Below are 21,248 nucleotides of genomic sequence, written 5' to 3'. Positions count from 1 at the left end.
GTGTCGGCACCGCGTGGGCGGCCGGTGCCGGAGCGCGGCCCGGGTAGCCGACCGGCTGCGGGGCTCCGCGTTTGCACGGGGAGAGAGCCGTTCATACGGTCACTTACCCCGGCGGCTGCCGGCGCTGCCTGTCTGCCCGTGTGCTGGATTGAGCCTGGTGGGGCATGGTGCTGTTGGCCTGAGCGCTCTCGCAGTCATTTTTTCCCCCCTTACTTTTAAATATTTCTTTCTTAATGAGTAACACTGGGAGATTTCTGTGAAGTAATTTCAAAGCGAAATGATGATCTCAAACTATTTGGTTTGCTTTCTACTTCTAGATCACTTTTTGTGAACTGGTGGTGTTGAAGAAACTGAATGAATGGAACAGTTAGGAAGCTTGCGTTTCATGCTCTCCGCTTGCCACAAGACACAAACAACACTGTGTCTCTGAAGCGACCTGGAATCATTGGAGCTGTGTGTCCTGAGGGACTCTGAGGACCTCTGAAGGTAAAAAAGTGTTCGGTAGCATTCTTTCCTAACCCTCTGTTGCCCTGACTATTAAAAGGAGGATCCTGTTTGGTAGTGTTGCCAGCCCTCTCCCCACATTTACACCTTCTGCTGGGCTGCCTGCCTATTCTGCTTTCCCAAAGAGCAGTTAGATTGCAGGCGTGTTTTCTGAGAAAATGCCAGCAAATGCAGCCTTACTCTTTTGTGAGGGAAGGTAAAAGGAGTTTCTTAAATGTGGTGGCCCGCTGTTGGCTGCAGGGAGTGATTGCTGTTACAGGGTAAAAATATGCATATTTTTGTATTCCCCTCTGCCACGGTACAGTAACTTCTTAAAATGCTTGTCCATTCTCCAGTCTTGCAGTTGATTTTTTTGCCAGAATACTTGCTTTTGTGCTGTTCTGCGGTTTTTTTTTTTCAACTCTACTGACTTGTCCCTTTTCTTCCCCCCCTTCTGTGAAGTACATGCATCTAGTCATTCCTTTGAACGTTGCTGCTAGTTTGGCCTTTGCCTTCTCTTTTATGAGCTGGTGTTTTGAAATTTTTACATGTCTGTCTGCTTTCAAAAATATCCTGTGAAACATTTCTGCTTGAGTGCCTGTTTACTGCTGCCTTGTGTTGTCTTATATTCATTGCACAGCTTAGTTTCAGCCATAACTTGTTTGAAATAGCTTCTACTGTTAGAATAAAATGTGCTGGCAGTGCCGTATGAACAAACCTTTTGTAAAAACAATGAAGGTTCTTGCTGACAGCCTATAAAGGCAAAGTATTTCCATTTATTATCAATCTTTATGTCTTTATAATTAATGTAATCTTCAGTAGTAGTAATGTTATTTTTTGGTACTTAAGCTTATTCTAAGGCACCTTCTACATACTGTTCTCCATAGAACCTTTTGCAAAGTGTGGCATAATCTCGTAAACATGCAGTGTCTTTCTTCATGGTCTTCTCTGGTAACTTTCTTACTGACTATGCTTACTACTCCCATTGAGCTCTGCCTGGGGCTGGAAGGGTGGTTCTCTCTTTAACAGAGCAAAGGACACCTCGTTTAAGTGGGGGTGTGTCTACTGTAAATGAAGATGCATTGGATATACACAGTGAATGGGCAGGGTAGTCAAGCCTACTACACTGTGGCAGGAAGAACTTCTAGTTCAAAATGTGCCTGAAGAGTTATAGAGTTCTTCATCTCTTCTGTAAGTAGTGAAGTGTTAGGCAGAAGCATTGAAGGGATCTTTATTATAAGGAATTGGGGGCGTGCTCTTGCCCTGGCACTGTCTTGTCCGTGCTGAAAATCCATGTGTGCTCTTTCTGGGACAAATGCCACACAAAGCCACCCGCTAGATTTCAGGGACTGTAGCCACCTCAGCTGCTTTCTACCGATGCCTGGAGCTGTGCGTTACAAGGATCAAACGTCTGTAGATAGCCATGTTCCTTTTACAGAGCAGGTAATGAACCCTGGACAGTGCTTTAATTTACGATTTGATTTTTAACCCTTCATTTTGCTTGTGAACTGCTCTTGGTTGTCAGCTGACATCAACTCTGCCAAGTCCACTATATACCAACACACAGATGGCTAGCCAGAAATGTGTGGTTGCATTTTAATGATGCTGTGATAGGGATATTTCCAGCACCAGTGTTCTGCACCTGGCAGCAGGGATGTTGTATCTGAAAGTAAGATTTTTCTGAGCCAGTTGTTTTCTTTCTGTATGTTAGATACAAAGTTGATAGGACTCTGTTATTGTAAGTATTTATATTAAAAGGCAACGGCAGCAAACCAATGGCCCAATAATGTCCTGCTTACGTTCTTCTTCGCCAGACACTACTCTAAGGATGGAGGTTGTAGGTTCTTGTGATTCCTCCTTCCAGAGAGAGCCCTTTCTAAAGAGAGGAGTCTGTTGCAGAGGGTTCCTCTTGCAGTGAATGTGACTGCGATACAGTGGAAAATCCAGACCAGCCTGCTTGCCAGCCTGTTCTGCTGCTTGCCCTGAGAGTGAGTTCCCAGAGGATCTGCTCAGCTCTGAGCTCAGCTGGGCAGGAGCCAGACAGCACAGCTTTGGCTCTGGAGATGCCACTTGCCCTGTTTGCTTTGTGAGAAGTTTGTGAAGGGGAGGGGATCCTTCAGTGAACTCAGTGGGGATGAATAGCGAGGTCAGCCCTATACAGCAACTTGCTCTCTCCCTATTCTGCTCATCCGATGTCCTGTGTACCTTGAGCTAGACGCTAGGGTATTGAAGGAGAATGGAAGTACATAACCAAGAATTAAATGCCGTACAGAGTATTTGCTTTCAAGTCTGGACTTGATTCTATGTCTTCTAGATAAGTAAGCCCAGATACAATGTTTTCTCCCTCTCAATATTTGTCCTAGCTTATAAAAGTTCACAGCTTGTGGATTATTATTTAAGTACAGTTGTGCTATGCAAATTTTGCAGTATTTTAAATGGGTGCTGCTTGTCAGTTCACCAAAAATCAGTTCTATTCTTACTCGTTGCTAAGGACGCAGTTAAATGAGGCATACTTTCTGTAATATCCCTCCTTGAATATGGAAATTAAGCATAGGGGATGATATGGGTACACCTCTTCTCCCTTCCCCAACCCTGTTAGCCAGTTTCAACCAAATAGAGGAGCAGATGGGAGGGAAAAGAAATAAGAATGGCATCGTTAGCAGCAAATATCAGTGCCTCTGAAACTCCCTGCTTTAACTTGCACCTTGTTTCATAGTTCAGAATTTCTTATTGGCAGGTCTGACTTAAGTGGTCATGTTTTTCTTTGTGAATATTGTGTTTTAAGGCATTTGCTGTTTCCAGTTGCGGTTCATTCAGTTGCAGAGAAGCTAGACCAAAATATTTTGATCAAAGTATGTGGGAGAAGGGAGGTAGAACAAGCAATAGACAAGAGCTGATTAGATAGTAGCTCATGTAACCAGACTAGCTCTAGCTGCTGAGTTAACTTCAACTGATTTTTTTTTTTTTTTGGCAAGTGCATCAAGCCTGATTCATCATGATCCATAGATTTAATCAAGCACAGCAAACGCATGAGCATAACAGGCATCTGAGAGTCCCCTGACGTATTGCACTATCCGCAAAACATTCCATGTATTAACAATCAATTACTCATTAAAGTCACAGTATTGTCGTAAGCATAAGCAGTATCTGTATTTTCCCATGCCTCCTTTGACCTGAATTTACACCGTTTGTGAGCATGACCCTGCAAAGGAGGGTATAAATGACCCCTAATACAGGGAGCCGGAGCAAGGTCCTCATGCCAGCACATGAAGGCATTTCAGTTTTGGGAGCTCTTGTCATCTTGTTCCCATGGGATAGGGCACCACCCCTGCATTGTTTTAGTTCTTCAGAAATACCACTGTATGTATTGTGACATTATTGCAGCATTTATTGTAATTTCCAAATTTGTCTTTCAGTGCTTCCTTCGTGTTCTGTCTCTAGTGCCTAGGTACATTTCTCTGCTTCCCTAAAGGCATTCCGGCATCTTGGCATGGCTGCCCTTTGAACAGTCTAGAATAGCTTTTCTGGCATGCTTGTGGTCCTTATCTTTGCTGTAAACACAAGCTGTGAAAGCCATATGGGATGGCAGGCTGAAAATAACTTCTACTCTTGGTAATCTCTTAAGGAAAGATAAGTCTTCTGCCTGGGTGCTGTGGATGGATTCTCTGTGGTTCCCTACAATCAGGATCACAAATGACAGTGAGCTGTGCCATCTGCTTTGGGGACAGAATTGCTGTTGCTCTGTCAGTTGCTCTCAGAAAGAGCAGCTAGCACAGCGTGGCTGGGAGGAGGGCGATATCCATGCCTTGAACTTGCAGATCCCGCGGATGCTGACTAGTACTGTAGGCTTGCTTGGTTGTTCCTTTGATTCCAGCGTGTTGGAAGACGTGCATATCCTGAGGGGACATTGCGTAAGAGGAATGATGTCATGAGTTTGACACTGCTAGGATAACTTTGCATTTACTGTCAGAGGAGTTACTCACTTGGTCCTCTCTTTCCTTACAGCAGAAAGGGCGCAATGATGGATAACCGTTTTGCTACAGCGCTAGTAATTGCTTGTGTTCTCAGCCTCATCTCCACCATCTATATGGCAGCTTCTATTGGCACTGACTTTTGGTACGAATACCACACCCTGTCCCCAGCTGAGAATGTTAGTGAAGCTGGTAAGAGCATCTGGGAGGAATTTGTCAGCGAAGAGGCAGATGAGAAGACCTACACAGATGCGCTCTTCCGGTGCAACGGCACAGTGGGATTGTGGCGGAGGTGTATCACTGTACCCAAAAACTCTCACTGGTACAGCCCACCAGGTATCTCCAGAGCAATTAACACTTCCCTAGCTTGCCTGGGGTGGTATGTGCTAACTTCCTCACAACATATTCACACCACTTTGTTCCTCCAGAAGGCTAATTTCTAGCTTATGTGTTTTGTTTTTTTTTTAATAAAGACAGTCTAAATTTTTAAAGAAGCAAAAGGCAAAATGGTCTGTGGCTGTCAGTGCTACAGACTTTGGATTTGACACATGATACTTGATCTAAATTTAGTCTGGTATAACTTGTCTTTTGCATCTGCTGTCCAACTGGGGATACAGTATAGTCACTATGTCAGTCACTGTCTTTTTAGGAGAGGTCCTGGGATCCAGCAACGGAATAAAGATACTACTTTATCAAGGGGGCACTTGCTCCTTTTAGCTAGTAATTCATTTTGCTCGTGTGTCACAAATGTCCCACTGTTGCCTCAGCACATTTTGGACTCCTTGTACCGTAGTGCTGGATATAGAATGAAGTATTTGTATTCTTTTTCACAATGGTTGGGGGCTAAAAAAGTGTGGTGAGCGATTATTTTAATTGCTTCAAAGTAGATTTTGGACACATATTGTGGTGTGAAGCCCTTCATTTTGAACTCTCTTAAAAAAATGTATTTTGAAACACTTTTTCTGGAGAAAAAACATTACGTGAAATACTTTTTTTATTCTCTAATGAAAATACTTATTTTGGAAGACACTTAAACCAGGTCTGCTCAATAGTATTCTCAAAGCAAAATCTAACTGAGGCATAAAAGGGGAGAAATTTAGTATAAAGAAGCAAATATTTTCTGTTCTTTAAATAGTCCTTTCTATCCCATTTTTGAATGAAGTGTTTAGTACGATACTACATTCTGCACATGGAGATAAGCACATCTCAGTTAAGCAACTCTGAGTACAATAATACGTAACAACATAGTTGAGCATCATATGCCAGATTTCTTTCCCAATCTGTCAAGCATGGTCCAGTTCTCTGTGGATAACCCAGGTAAGCTTGAAGATTCTGCTCACTGTCCCTCACTGTAGTAACTACGTTATGCTAACTACATTATGATAAGGCATCCTACAGATCTGTTTTGAGAGGTAATTTTTTCTCTAAAATGTTTTTTCTCTAAAACTTTTTCTCTGAGGAGCTTCCCAGCTTAAATGTTTGGGAAAGGAGGAATTGAAGGGGGGGGATGGGAGGGAGACACCTAATGGTAATTTTTTCTTTTTTCCACCAGAAACTGATATGACTACAAACTGCATCAGTTTTTCCCTCTCTGATCAGTTTATGGAAAAGTACATAGAGCCTGGAAATCACAATAGTGGCACGGATTTGAATCGAACTTGTAAGTGTGTCTCACTTCTGGCAGGTAAAAAAGTAGGATGAAAAAAAAGACGTTTCTCAAAAACAGTCACTAGTGAGGGAAGCATCTGTATCTTGCGCTGCTGTTTTTTTTTCCTTCACAGTAGCACAGGAAATAGATCAAAGTGTAAAAGGAGAACTTAAGTGCTTTAGCAAAGATTTTGCCCATGAATGCAGTACAGGAATTTGGGAGTTAACAAATGAAGTTCTTCCTACTTTAGTGGGGCCTTTGGTCCTTTTTACCTGTGAATGTAGTGTCTGATGAAGCAGAAGCAGTGTGGGTAGAAGGGAATATAAGATGGTGGGAGATCAGTTTCTAGCATGTTTTCAACAAACTTGTTTTGTGTGTTTTTTCACGTGCAGATCTCTGGCGATTGCAGTTTCTCCTGCCCTTTGTCAGCCTTGGCCTCATGTGCTTTGGGGCTCTGATTGGGCTGTGTGCTTGTGCTTGTCGCAGCCTTTACCCTGCCATTGCTACCGGAGTCCTCCATTTCCTAGCAGGTAGGTCTCCTGCCATCCATCACTTACCCTCCCTCCTCCAGAAGCTCATAGTGACAGCCAGAGCACTTCAACGGAGAGCTCATTGCGCTTTACTGCTTCCTTCCCCAGGGCTTTGTACGCTGGGCCTGGTTGGCTGCTATGTAGCTGGGATTGAGCTGCTCCATAAGAAGCTGCCCCTGCCTGATGATGTGAGGGGTGAATTTGGCTGGTCCTTCTGCCTAGCCTGTGTCTCGGCACCTTTGCAGTTTATGGCAGCTGCTCTTTTCATCTGGGCGGCTCGCACCAACAGAAAGGAATTCACTCTCTTGAAAGCGTACCGTGTAGCATAAGTGCTGCTACCAAAGTATTGGGTTTCCATGTCATAACCTCTTCTCCCCCCAACCCCTACTACTTTTTTCTTTTAGTCAGAATTTTACCTTGTACTGCAAGCTTCTTGCCAGTTGAGACAATTTAGCCTGCAGGCCCTGAAGACAAAGACCTCTGGGCTAAATGACGAAACTCTGCCAGAAGTCTGCAGAACTTGAACAAGTTTTTAAATTGGTTTTTTTAAGAATTATTATTTTTTAAGCTTCATTTGGTTGTTGAATATCCCCTTAGTTAGGTGTACATCCTCCTTCCTAATTTTATTACCCTGTCAGCCTGGAGGAAATAGAACTGGTGTTGTCGGGTGGAAGAGAGATAGGAAAAGAAAAGATGCAGGTAGGCAAGAATGGGAACCTCAGTGCACAAATAATAAATAAATAATCAGGAGCTGCCTGCTGTGTGACCCAAGCAGGCAGTACCTACAGAAAGCACCCAAGAGACATGGGGGAACTCAGAAACCTCTGTTATGGAAATACTGTAGCTAAATCAGTCCTGTAGCTTTGCTTTGGGTCTCTTATTCTCACTAGTTTTCTACTTTTTGTGGCTTCTGCCAAAACTGATGCAGGCAGAGCAGCCGGCTGTGAGAGTGCCTGCACAGCACACCATCCCGAAGTAATGAGTTGGCCCACATGGAGCTTTGCTGCTCTAGCTACGCTGGTTCCAGGACCCAGGCTAGTTTGGTATCTGCACTACATGTGATTGTGCACTCTAATCTTAACTTGCGGTGCTTTTGCTTGCTGTGAAATAAGGCTTTCCTCTCTCTTGTGTTGAAAACGACCCTTCACAAGTTTTTTGTTTTTAATTTGGTTTAGTGTATGTGTGTATATGTACATATATAAATTTAACTTTTTTTAAAGCTCACCTATTTATCCTATATAGCACACAACAGGGTTTTTTTTAAAAGGTGCTGCTCTTTTCCCATCTTGCCCCAAACCTATTGTTTAAATGAAATAATAATTAAAAAAAATAAGCTCAGAAATTTTCAGCGTTGCATGAATCTGATGGGAAGGTGAGAGAATGGTCTGAAGTGAATTTTACTTGGGGAACGAAAAGCCAATGTCTAGATAATTCTCTGTTTTCAGGGAAATGTCACCAGAAACAAAGATGTTTGGTTAGATTTTTTTTAATTAAATTCTTGGGCTCCTGCTAACTTTAAATTTTCTCCTGTTCATCGTTGGGGGGCGCAACACGCCATAATTTCTAACTAGTTCACAGCTTCTGCACATATTTCTTCTAAATCACTGCAACTCTAGCCAGACTGGGCGGCATGTCTTATCTAGAAAACAAAGTTCCAAGTCTAAATTGTTTAATTCTGAGGCGTTAACTCCCCTTGTTTCCTTACTGCATGCTTAATAGAAGAAATAGGTCTTAGAAGAAATAAACGCTGACAAAATTACTAAGTCTGTGATGGCAAGGATTCTGTGAGATACTATTGATGAGAATGACACAGAAATAGGCATTTTTATCTCATGGCTGTTTTTTTTATTTTGTTTTGTGCTTTTTTTTTTCAGTAGGTCCTTCTACCCAGGCTGTCTTTGCTGGGTCAGCAAACAGCCTTAGTCACTAGTTCCCTGAAGATCAGGGATATCTGCTAGTATTGTTTCTTTTTTTTATCATGTGTGTGATAGGGATCTACCTACTTCTCCTTTTATTATCATCATTGGAGTCTTTGCAAAGTGAAACAAGGATCATGATGAAAACCAGGATCATGGAAAAAGCAGCAGTAGACTGTTCAAGATAATCCTCTTTCTTTTGCTGTTGAGTGATTTTTCACCTTCCCTCCTAAAACAGCTTCTTTCCCGCTCTACAATGTCTGGGCCAATTCTAACCCAGTGAGAGGGGATGTGGTACTTTTGTACAGTATCTGAGAGTAAATGAAAATCCATGCTGCTGATGTGTACTGATATGGTGCTTTTTCAGTCATTAGTTATCTCTGACTTAGGTAAATAAGGCCTAACTGCTCAGCTTGTCTCGTTCCTCATTTGTCAGAAATACTAGGGCATGCAAGCCTCAGCTCAGGTCAAAAGGGCTGGAAGGTGCTATTCTGCACTTTGAGAGGAAACACTGCTCGTTATTTTATCTAGTACAGTTTGGGTTCTTTTTTCTTTTTTCAGGAGCTGGCAGAATAATCATATCTTGTGTTTTTAATCTGAGCAATAGGAATCCTGTGCGCTTGCTCTCTCCTCTTGTATCAGACACCTATTTTTCTGAAGTGTAAATCTCACTTTTCAGACATTAACATTCTTGCTTCCAAAAGAAGGATTGTTATGGAGAGAAAAGGGAATGTTGGAAGTGCTGTCAGTCCTTTCTTGATCATTTCAAGTATCAGCAAAACCAAGATTGCCTGCTTTTGTCTGTGTCTTAGATAAAGGCTGCTGGTTTTCTCTGCCCTAAAATGAAGAAAACAGGCTTTAATTGATCCTTGATTTGGACCATTTATCTAAAATGAAGATCACCTTTCAGGGTTTTTTGGGTTTTTTTTCTCTTCACTCTCGTGTAAAGATTTCTTCATCGGAATGGATTTCAGTGAGAAGCAGATTTCATACAGAAAGAGGACTATCCCTCTCCATTGCCTGGGGTGATGGATCTGCGTGTAGCTGTCTTGTTTTGTAAGTATGTGCTTTGCTCAAGGTGTAAAGGGAGCAAGAAGAGTTTTTGGACTGCTGGCTTGGGTCCACTAAATGGTGTTGGAGGAGGACAGAAAAACAGAGTAGACACTGAGGATGGAGTAATTCTATAAAAGAGAGATGATTAAGTGTGCTAACAGATACTGGGACAGATCTTGACCCCGTGTGTGGTACAGGCCCTTCACGCCAGCCTCCTCAGGCCTCCTCATGCCACTTTCAGAGGTTGGCTGCATTCAAGAGAAGCTTGAGGCCTGTGTGTATGTTTGTGGTCACATAAGTATATGCAAATACAGACATCCTTGCTCAAAAAAGTGAAGTCTTCCAACTCTGGAAGAAAGTGGTGAGATCAAAGGCTGATTTGTGTTCCTCAGTATTTTGTGGTCTGACCATGGGAGATGGTTACTGATACTGGTTCAGTGTTGGAGATAGGGATGAGGCAGATACACACAGTAAGATCAAAAGAGATTAAAAAAGGGGTGTCCTTGTGTGTCTGTGTGCACAGGGGAGATGGCACACATCTCTAACACTGTTGTATGGGCTGGTGAAAGTGAAGAGAAGGCATATCAAAGGAAAAGGAGAAACAAAAGAGGAGGGGGAGGAATCCTGTCAGACTGAGCGTGAGAACCGAGGACGCTTGACACTGCATGGGAGCAAGCTCCCAGGACTCCACGTGAACTCCCCGTGTGGTGCTGTGTAGCCAGCATAGCAGAGGCCAGCCGCTGCTCTTCCACCACCACTGCCTTCCTGCCCACCCACAGCGCCATCACAGTGGCAGCATGAGCGAGTGGGTGAACTCTTCTCTTGTGCTTATGAGAAGCCCATAAAGGCTCTGTCCCCCAAATCCGAGATGGGCAAGCTGCATTTGTCCTTCAATCACGCCCCTGTGACAACGTTTCTTCTTTACAGGCTTGGGCTTGTTTTCCTGCCAACACTGTGAAACCACTAGAAAAGCAGGACTAGCGGAAAGCTGCACAGAGCAATAAAGTGTTTAGTCTAGGCAGCAGCAGCTTCTTATTTTTTCCTCAAAGTGACATTTTCCCTGTCCTCTCCCCCCGCTCCAAACAACTCTGAGAAGGGGCTGGTCAATGAAGCTGCGAAGAGGGGTTTTTGTTATTGTGGCTGTAAAGACAGCTCCCACTGTGTTAGAGGAGAGATTGCTGAAAACAGGAGAATGGTCAATCCCATTTCCTTTCTTTAATAAAAAAGCAGTATAGAGCAGACACAAAAAATTGCTTTGTTGTGTAAAGGGGACAGTTCGCCACTTACAAAAGGAATAATATGTTGTGGGTGCAAGTGATAGCATAGTCTTGGATGACCCGGGAGGCCCTTCTAATCTGTTGTCGTGCCAGAAACTCTGTGTGGTGATCTAGTTTTCCTTCTGGATTGTGTGCTGGCCAGGTGGTCCTTTCCTCATGGAAGGTCTGTTGCAGTCTTTTTGCTACGCTGATAATGAACGCCTCCTCTCCCCTCATCTAAAATGCTCTGAAGTGTGTTTTGAGAAAGGTGTTTGGGTGGGTTTTTTTTATTTTTTGTGTTCTTTGTCACTTATGGTTGGCACCAAGTTATGTACCAGCTCGCAGTCTCTCTTGCAGTGCTGTCTTAGTTTTGTGATTCAAGGCAATGACTTCTGAAAAGCTCTTTGCTGCTCACTAGCATTGTGTGTACTCAGCCAGCACCTGCTAGTCAAAGAGAAATTCTGAAATGTCAGCAGCTTGTCATCGTTATATCTGGGGCTGATTGTCCACCTCTATATGTGTGTATTTCCTGCTTGAGTAGATTGTGTATCTCAATATCTTGAAGCTGTTTGTTGGGGTTTTTTTTCCCGTTTCCTCAGGAATAGCTAGAGTTTTGTGCTATAGAACTTCTTTATAACCTGGTTTCTAATAGGAAGGGATCAAAAGTTTGTGTGTTTACTACTAGCTCTTCTATTGCTGTAGAATATTATTCTTGCCCTATATTTTTAAACTACAACTTTCAAAACTATGGAGTGCAAATTGAAGCCTTTGTTCAAGTTACGGTTCAGATATATGACAGTGGAAGAATGGATACTCTGTAACTGGAAGACTGTATAGGTATTCTGGATATGGCAATAACAGCCATATGCAAAATTACACTTAACGAGCACCTCTCTGCCGACCGATACATGCCAAACCTTTATACAAACTGATGACCACTGAAAAAAAATCTGACAGCAATAATGTATTCCACTCCTCTCTCTCCTCTTCCCTTCAAAATTACTCTTTTTAAAAATAACCATAGGGACAGTGTTTTATTTATTGATCAGGTTAGAGCAATGAGTGTCAGATGTCTCTGTACTCCATGCTTTCTGTGTACAGACAAGGGTGAAGATAATTGATTTTTGCAGAGAATCCAAGCATCTCTCTACCCTTGGGTTTTGCAAGGTGAAGATTGAAAAATTTCAAGAAAACTAGAACCTTTTGTTTAATGAAAATTAATTATTACTTAATCAGAACCCTCCAAAAAAAAAAACCTAACCTTTTGTTTAATGAAAATTAATTATTACTTAATCAGACCAAAAAAAATTTCAAGAAAACTAGAACCTTTTGTTTAATGAAAATTAATTATTACTTAATCAGACCTCCAAAAAAAAAAGTTAGTGATTTTTTGAATAGCTTGCTTTCTTTCTCCAGCTTTCTCAAGTCTTTCGTCTGCCTCTTTTACAGTGTCTCTCACATTAAATGGTTTTAGAATATTATCCTTTTTAGATTGATGTTTGCAAAGATAATCTGCTGTTGTATTTTGTATCACTATCTTGGAAGAGGAAATCCTTACATGTGTAACTTTTTAATGGACCTACCCATTACATCTGTAATTTGGGCTAGTTCTCAATATCAGACATGCATTTTTTAAAAAAAAATTGGAGTACCTATTAAAAATAGGTCAATCCAAACATCCTTAAATAGCCTTTCAAAAAAGTAAACGAGGAAGTGTTTCCAGAGCACTTCGTTAGCAAGGATTCCCTCTAACCCATGTTATGACCTACCATGTGTCCGGACCTTTACTATCAGTCCTTTTTCCATTCAGCTTCCACAGCTGAATGCACGTGAGTATATTTTGCTGCACATTAACTTGATTGAGCCATGGTTGAGGACCATTCTCCGTTGTAACTTCACCTTTTATCATCCTCATGATAAAAGGGTTACACTACAATGCCTCTGTTGTTGGAAAAGCCCTGTGAAGCACCACCACGTGGTCTCTTTGTGGAAGAACCATCCTCTGTTAGCTGTCTGCCTGGAAGAACCAAGGCAGACCCCGGTGGAGGGAGTGCAGCTCTCTGCCAGTGCCCCATCATGTTTCCATACCCGTAAGCTCAGCGGTGGAGACTTGCGTTAGCTGTAAGTGTTAGTATCGGGTGTCCTTCACACTGTGTCAGGTGAGTGTGATTAGAGCCTTTCCCAGCAGTGTCCAGCCATGGTGTGCTGTGAGTATATTCTTGGGCTAAGCTACCAAATCAGTACTGCACTGAATGTTGGGGTTTTTCCTTCCTCTGAAGCCAAGTACAGCTTGTACCTTTAGCTGATTTGATTCTTTGGGAGATTTCTCTGCAGTCTGATAGCTGACACTGTTGGCTAAGTGACCATGGCAGTACCTTTTTACATTGAATACATTGAATGGTTTTTATGTAAATTCAGAGAGGGGGGTTGATTTAGACTAGATATAAGTAATACATTTTTTACACTGAAGGTGGTGAAACACTGGCCCAGGTTGCCCAGAGAGGTGGTGGATGCCCCATCCCTGGAAACATTCCAGGTCAGGTTGGACGGGGCTCTGAGCAAGCTGATCTAGTTGAAGATGTCCCTGCCCGCGGCAGGGGGTTTTGACTAGATGACCTTTAGAGGTCCCTTCCAACCCAAACTATTCTATGATTCTATTATCAGAGGACTTGTCTGTGACAAACACGTGTAAAAAGTGTCAAAGCTGACTATCCGATATGTTTACACTGATGATGATTTAATCGTTGATTGAATCCACCAGTTAATCACCAAAGTGATGTGTGTTTTGGAGCACTGGCTGGATGAGACCGGGAGTGAGCTGGAGTGGCAGTGCAGAGCAGGTGCTAATTTTCTGTGATGCCTCAGCTCTACCAGAGCCTTCCTGCCTAAAGGTGATATTGATAGCAGACGCTGGAGAACTGGTTCCACAGCCTCTCCAAATCCTTCCTGGGTCTCAGCCCTGCGCTGTACCATGCTCCCTTACCATTGCTCATTCCCTAATTTGAACAAATTACTTGTGTGGGTGATTTTGCGATCGTTGTGCCTTTACTTAAGTAACTTTTCCAACCCTCATTAAATTGCTTTGGTTGAGAAAGGGGTGGGGTTCATCTTCACCAGAAATAAGCTCTGCTTTCTGAGTGCTTTCTGGGGCTGTTGCAGTAGTTTTTTGCAAACAAATCCCTTTTGTCTTGCTCTCAAGTGACCCATTTAACTAGCTAGGTTTGATTTGCATTTTGATGTTTACTTCCACTGCCCAGTGCTAGACCTGCTTGGGTTCTCTAAAGGTCTTCGAGTTCTGGAAAGTGATTAACCATCCACAAATGATGAGGACATCCCGAATGGTGTCAGTAGTGGGATGCTGCTGGAGGAGTTGCCCCTGCCTACAGAATGCTGAACTGGGAGGTGAGGCAGGAGGAGCTGGTGAGTGGGGCACGGGCTGCAGCGGGAAACGAGCGGTCCCTGACAGCGGGTCGCAGGTTCTGGAGCAGCTTCACTTTTCTGCTTGAGCCACTGCAGACCTGCCCAGGAACAGCACTTGGACAACTGTATCAACAGTCTGAGGGGCAGCATGGACAACACGTAGTGATTTCCCCTGCGGGCCTGGGCTTGAAGAGGCTGTAGCAGCCAGGGCTGTCCTCTACAGGGAGCACAAGGAAGCATGTAGCGTTATGGGGAGAGGAAGCCAAACCTGTTCTGGAGCAGACGGTTGTGTTTTACTTCCAGCCACCTTTGTGAGCTGACAGGAGTGTCATCATCCAGGCGATAGACTTGTTATTCCCCTTCTGTGTCTTCTTGCTTCCTTCTCCCAGCTCCTGCCACTGATTCTTCCCTTTCCATTCTCTCTCTTTCATAACCTCTTTTACCACAAGAAATAAACTAGCTATACACTTCAGGGGCATGTTGGGCCATACTCAGAGGACCTTAAGTCTGTCCACATCCCTGTTACGCACCCAGTTGGGTGCATGTGGAAGCCTAAAGCCAGCTAATTGGAAATGCTAGGCACAGGAACATTTGTTAGGGCATGTAGCTATGGCCCTGAATGCTTTTAAAGCACTGGCACCCTTTTTAATGTGGCCTGGATGCTGATGGCTCTGCTCTGCCAGGTGCTCAGCTTATGGTTTTGTGGGGGGTTGACCCTGGCTGGATGCCAGGTACCCATCAAAGCTGCTCTATCACTCCCCTTCCTCAGCTGGACAGGGGAGAGAAAAATATAACAAAAAGCTCGTGGGTTGAGATAAGGGCAGGGAGAGATCATTCACCAATTACCGTCACGGGCAACACAGACTCAACTTGGGGAAAAAATTTAAATTAATTTATTACCAGTCAAATCAGAGTAGGATAATGAGAAATAAAACCAAATCTTAAAAAACACCTTCCCCCCACCCCTCCCTTCTTCTTGGACTGAATTTTACGTCCAATTTTCTCTACCTTCTCCCCCCACAGTGGCACAGGGGAATGGGGGTTGCAGTCAGTTCATCACACGTTGTCTCTGCCGCTCCTTCCTCCTCAGGGGGAGGACTCCTCACACTCCCTGCTCCAGCCAGCATGGGGTCCCTTCCACATGAACTTCTCCAATGTGAGTCCTTCCCACAGGCTGCAGTTCTTCACAAACTGCTCCAACGTGGGTCCTTTCCACTGGGTGCAGTCCTTCAGGAACAGACTGTTCCAGAGTGGGTCCCCCATGGGGTCCAAGTCCTGCCAGCAAACCTGCTCCAGTGTGGGCTCCTCTCACCACGGGTCCAACAGGTCCTGCCTGCCAGGAGCCTGCTCCAGTGCGGGCTTCCCACGGGGCCACAGGCTCCTTCAAGCATCCACCTGCTCCAGCGTGGGGTCCTCCGCAGGCTGCAGGTGGATATCTGCTCCACCGTGGACCTCCATGGGCTGCAGGGGGACAGCCTGCCTCACCATGGTCTTCATCACAGGCTGCAGGGGAATCTCTGCTCCAGTGCCTGGAGCACCTCCTCCCCCTCCTTCTTCACTGACCTTGGTGTCTGCAGAGTTGTTTCTCTCACACATTCTCACTCCTCTCTCTGGCTGCAATTGCTGTGTGCGCAGCAACTTTTTCCCCTTCTTAAATATGTTACCATGGAGGCGCTGCCATCGTCGCTGATTGTCTCAGCCTTGGCCAGCGGCAGGTCTGTCTTGGAGCTGGCTGGCATTGGCTCTATGGGACATAGGGGAAGCTTTTAGCAGCTTCTCACAGAAGGCACCCCTGTAGCCCCCCCGCTACCAAAACCTTGCCACGCAAACCCAATACAGGTTTAAATTCTCTGCATCCAGTGTTTACAGAATGAGAAATAAGACCCTAATTTGCAGTAAAAGATTTATGTAGTACAGTCTGGGCTAAAGGAGCTCTTGTTCCTGCCAGCTGTCTGCTTCTGTTATGCTCCCTACCTTGGGTCGTCTTCACCCCAGGAGACGCCAGCAAGGCGACAGCTTCTTGATATTTGGGTATTGTTTGTGTTTAACAAGCTGGCAAGGAAACAGGGATCAACTGATTGAGCAGTAAAGAAAACCCCTGTGGTGCCATCATGCACAATGCAAAGATTCTGGTCTATAGGTAAAGACAGTTTGTGGGGAATTTTTTTCCCCATTTTTCAGAGTCTGTATCATATACTCAGCTCAGGTTTTTCCTTTATTGCCAGTAATTTTTAGATTAACTGCTAGAGTTTCTAGAAATTATGGACGTCACCTTTGTCTCCTCACTGAAAAGGAAGATTTTCAACAAAGATGTCACTGACTTCACATTCCCAGACCCAAGGGAAAATCCTGAGGGTTATTCGAAGCACTGAGAAATAAGTGGAACAAAGTCAGTCACCGATAATGAAGATTAAAGAAGATGAATTTCAGGCAAAGGTAATGTTTTCTGTTGGTTTCCTATTCTGGGATGTAGCAACTTGTGAGATGCATAAAAGATGCAGGAAATAATTTTTGTTCTTCACTTGACCATGTTCAGCCTCAGCTGATTTAGGTTTAAAAACCATAACCTACAAGATAAGGAGCAATGGAGCCATAATGTAGGAAGGAAGGACTCTTTGGGTGGGGCAAGTAACGTTTTTTACAAAAGGAATTGATATAGCCAATGGCTAGTCTATACATTTAAGGGCTTTAAATATAAATTTAAGATTTGAGTGTGTTAATTTTGTTTTGAAATCTTACCATAAGTCTTATAGAAAAATAAGGAGAAACTTTGGGACTTTGTTGCTTACCTAGAGTCAGTGTTATAGGAAATTTGTTTTGAAACTGTGTTGTGGTTTTTCAGCTTATGGGGTTTGTTTTGTTTTGAGTTTTTGTTTGGTTTTGAGGCAAAGAAAATCTTAGTACATGATTCTAAGCAGGAGAAATGTCTCCTCAGAGATCACTGCACCAACACATTTAATCTCTAGGATTACATTGCTTTGTAGATTGTCATAGTACATTGAGGTTGACAGATTACCTTGTCTGACGCTTATGAAAATATTGGTGAAGGGAAAGTGTCAGCCAGCTGAACACTTCAAATCCTTAGTTTTTCACAATGCACCCTGCCATTAGCCTGATAATATCAGGCTTCCAGTTAAAGCTCTGTATGATGGTACAGAGATACTTCAGCAAATAGCACAAGGGAGCCCTGAATATACAAGGAAAAATAAATGCACAAGTACAGAACTACAGCCATGAGCAAAAACTCAGACTTGACGCCCTCTCCCCAATCCCACACGTAAGAAGTAAGAAATGCAAATTCAGGAATGTTCTTTTACTAGCTAAGTACAGTGATTGTAGCCAGAAAAGGTATGCAGAAAAGAAAAGGAAAGAAAAACTTTTAAAGTAAGCAAGCAATGACTCAGAAAACAAGATTTTGTTCTTATCTGGCATTAACGTAGTGCAGATAAGCAAAAATCGGTTCAGTAGCAGTCTCAGAAAAAAATGCTCCCTGTACAAACAGGAAACAAAGCACCAAATATGCAATTTGGCAGCAGTTGAATGTGTGAAGTTGTGCTCAGCCCTGTGCAAGAGAGGACAGCAAACTTGCCAAGCCAAATTTAAACTAGACAGTGGCCTAACTATCACTCCACCAGGGAAAACCAAACTGCCATACCAAGGAAAAGTATAAAGGTTAAAATATCAGGAAATACAGAGATTATAGAGAAATATGTTTTGATTGATGGGTGTATTTATTTACAGTTAAATTTAATAAACCAGTGACAAATGATGCCCTCAGTAGATCTACAAACAAAACAAGTGCTACTGGAAGAGTATGCATGTGATTCTGGCTTTTCTGTAGCAAAGCTGGAAAAAAAAAAAGTTTTGGAAAGAAAACAAGTAATATCTTCTGGATAAGTTACTCCAAGAAGTAGACTGCTCGTGTCACTCACTCCAGCAGAGCTTTACAAAGCACTTACTGAAGAAAAAAAAAAAAATCTGTATTTCTAAAGTAATGGAAGAAATTAAGCAAATAGACAATATCCTTGTCCTGAAGTGCATAAAGCCAGGTAACCAGCTGTGATAGCCCTAGAAAACTCAGCCAAGACACGTTTTGTTTAAATTGTTTGGGCTTAGGCAAACACCCTAAGGAGTTGACTACCGCATGCATGCAATGAAAGAAATATGATCTGATTTGGGGAAAAGCCACAATATTCTTGCAGTTTGGTGGCAAAAATGAATATCAGCAATTTGGATAGAGAGCTCCCTTACCATGTTAAGAACACTAGTAACTGGGCAGAGGGGTTAAGAATGCCCCTGGCGACCTGATTTAGGGAATACATAAGCCCTTACAGCACAGTAGCTGCTATATTAGAACATCATCTACCATGAAAATTTGTATGACTGTGAGGACAACTGGTTGAATGATTCTCGTGTCTCGTAGAAGGAGCCAACAAAGCAAAACTAAAATGTTTGAGGAATAAATGCAACATCATACACGGCAGATCTGCTCATCACCAGGGTCTATGGCACAGGTCTGGAAAAGTCACCACAAAAAGGCCACGTGTCTGTAGCTCTTGTGATATTGTAATATGCTGCCTGCCCAACGGGAGAAGTTGAGAACCGAACAAATCTATGTCCTCAGTCCAATAGAATTAGGTGTAAATACAAATTGAGCCACCTGTGAGCCAATTTCCAGGCAGAAGCCAGGAAGAAACTGTGAGTGGGCAAAGAAGTGGCATGAGCTTTACCAGTGTTCACACTTGTTCTTCTGACTGGAGAAAAGAGAAGCCCCATCTTCTTACGTGTTTCAAAATATTGCTATGGATTGAGTGTCCAATATAGCATCTCTTATGAAAATACTGAAGCCTTCAATAAATCTTATGTCAGAGAGTTCAGGAGCTCATTGCAATATGTATCGGAACTGTTTGGAATAAGAATGCCTCCAGGCAGAGACGGATGCTGCTTACTGTGCAAATATGACTGATAGAGATCAGGGACTTGATGCCGAGTGGGATATACGTATGGGGACAAGATGCAAAAAGAAACAATGCAAATACACAACTTCCAAACGTACAACGGAGCAAAGTGGGAAGGATGAGTGGCTTAACTGTGGGAAAATGCACTGTGGTTGAATGTAGGCATTTTAACTAGGGCTATATGGAGTTGACCTACTCTTTGCTGCCCAGCCTAGAAGACCAAACACCCTACATTAATTTACCCACTCCTTTATCACTGCAGATCTTCTTCCTGCTAACAATACAAGCATTCTTATTGTAGGCAGTTTCTTGGTGTGCTGGGAACAGGGTGAACTCCTGAACTCCCAAACAGTGACTGGTGTCGATGAAGTGATAGGGCATTTCAGCAAGCACAGCCTGCTATCTTGTTCCACCACGTCACAACCAACAACATACTAATGATAAATTAGCACTTACAATTTTAATTACACTATCTGTGTCCTTCAGTGTGGTCTTAAGTTCACTCAAAGTAGCAGGATTGGTATGAGAAACAGTCAGATGAGCCAGGTAAAGGTTGAACTCTTCCTATACTAGTAAGGAAAAGACTGCATGAAATCATAATCAAAATGCCTTGTCAGGATTATTTGCCTGGTATAAAAGAGGCAGTTTTACTGGGAATTGAGGAGATGTCTCTGGGGCTGGGAGCTTCCCATGTTGGCATTTCCTCACTATGGCTTGAGGGCTGTTGGTCACACAAGGCACTAAACTATTCAGCATTCAGAGCACAGCAGCATCCAGCCCTCACCTAAGCTGTCCTTGGGCATAAAGGTACAGGCTTTGATCAGATAAATCCTTGTCATGTAAGGGAGAAAAGGACTGGCACTGGGCCCGCAGATGTGGCCAGTTACCCACTAAAAGCACAAAGCCTGAAGATGAGGTGTAATACACGCAGCACGCCCGCAGCTGGGGGCTGGTCAGAAAGGAAAGAAACACAAACCAACCGGGTGACCAGCTCAGAGCATTGCCTCTGAATAAATTGCAGAGCCGTCTCCTCTTTTCCTCCTGAAAGGTGGAGCTCTTTTGACTATCCTGATGTTTTTTCCTTTTCTTTTTTTCCAAACCTTTTTATATACCAAGTATGAAACCCAGAAGACAACAATTTCCACAGCAGTGAAGAGGGGATGAGTCATCACCACTACAAAAACAAGGTAGTGGTGGCAAATATGAGTGTTGGTGCAGGGGTGTATGCATGTATAGAAAGAGAGAGGGTTTGAAGGGCCCGTGAAACGGTATTAACTGTGTAAGCAGAATACAGTATTTGAACTTGGGCTTGATAATTCAGATTGTGATTGGGGAAATAGTAAAGAAGAGCTTCCCAATAGAGTACTTTAATAAATATAAGCTTAATCGTATGTCTCTGTAGGGGTTAACAAAAGCCTGGCCTGACTAACAACAGAGGGATTCCAGGAACACTTAAAATTTTGCCATATGCAGCACTGGTTGATGTCAAGAAAAGAGAGCAGCTAAACCCTTGTTCTCCAGTGCCCCTCCTAATAAATCTACAGCAGTAACCTTGAGCTCATGGCCAGCCTTCAACAGGGCTACAGGAAAGCAGATCATGAATCATTGTAGTAGCACCTTCAGGGAATGCTTGATTTCACATTTCCTGGAGAGGTAGGAACACCACCTAAAATTTAGCCCATTATTGGCTTTCTCTTTATATATTCAGGTATCAAACATAAAAGACACTAGTCTGTACACTGGATACATCCTAATAAAGCAATCTGGATAATGGAGTGGAGGTAGTGTAAGGTATAGCTCCTTTTCTTCAGGAAGTCTCTAATGGCCTGTCCTCTTAAAAGTGGAAGATTCAGAGCTCCCAGGTGCTCCACGATCTAGACAGGGCCAACTGCTGTTATGAATGGAGGCCTTCAATAAAAAAAGCATTTTTCTGTCTCTGTTGGTACCTGAGGCTTGAGACAGTACCAGCATGAGTCTTCAAGCTATTTATGATGTTGTAGGTGAAAGTGGTAA

The 21,248-nt window shown here is 43.2% G+C and overlaps 1 protein-coding gene across 2 annotated transcripts; it reads left to right on the top strand.

Annotated features, from left to right (window-relative positions):
• The first annotated feature begins 123 nt into the window (after positions 1-123).
• On the top strand, positions 124-11,861 carry CLDND1 (claudin domain containing 1). Of its 2 annotated transcripts, none has more exons than XM_009289679.2 (6): positions 124-157; positions 318-486; positions 4,552-4,790; positions 6,007-6,114; positions 6,495-6,632; positions 6,741-11,861. In XM_009289679.2, exons 3-6 carry the CDS (start codon positions 4,571-4,573, stop codon positions 6,959-6,961), a joined length of 687 nt encoding a protein of 228 aa, XP_009287954.1. In that variant the 5' UTR covers positions 124-157; positions 318-486; positions 4,552-4,570; the 3' UTR covers positions 6,962-11,861. The 2 variants fall into 2 exon arrangements, with proteins under 2 accessions (XP_009287954.1, XP_009287952.1); XM_009289677.2 differs by having other exon boundaries at positions 125-157; positions 4,489-4,790.
• The last annotated feature ends 9,387 nt before the right edge of the window (positions 11,862-21,248 follow it).

Source organism: Aptenodytes forsteri, unplaced genomic scaffold (genome assembly GCF_000699145.1).
Source record: "Aptenodytes forsteri isolate BGI_AS27 unplaced genomic scaffold, ASM69914v1 Scaffold61, whole genome shotgun sequence".
In the NCBI taxonomy this organism is placed as follows: Eukaryota; Metazoa; Chordata; class Aves; order Sphenisciformes; family Spheniscidae; genus Aptenodytes; species Aptenodytes forsteri.
The sequence above is the reverse complement of the archived record's forward strand: the minus strand, read 5'-3'. Positions and strand labels throughout refer to the sequence as shown.

Bases quoted from the DNA above. Each gene is read 5' to 3' on its own strand.
- CLDND1 (XM_009289677.2), top strand. From the start codon at position 4,502: ATGATGGATAACCGTTTTGCTACAGCGCTAGTAATTGCTTGTGTTCTC. The intron at 6,115-6,494 runs GTAAGTGTGTCT...TTTCACGTGCAG, and splicing joins CACGGATTTGAATCGAACTT to ATCTCTGGCGATTGCAGTTT. The intron at 6,633-6,740 runs GTAGGTCTCCTG...TTCCTTCCCCAG, and splicing joins AGTCCTCCATTTCCTAGCAG to GGCTTTGTACGCTGGGCCTG.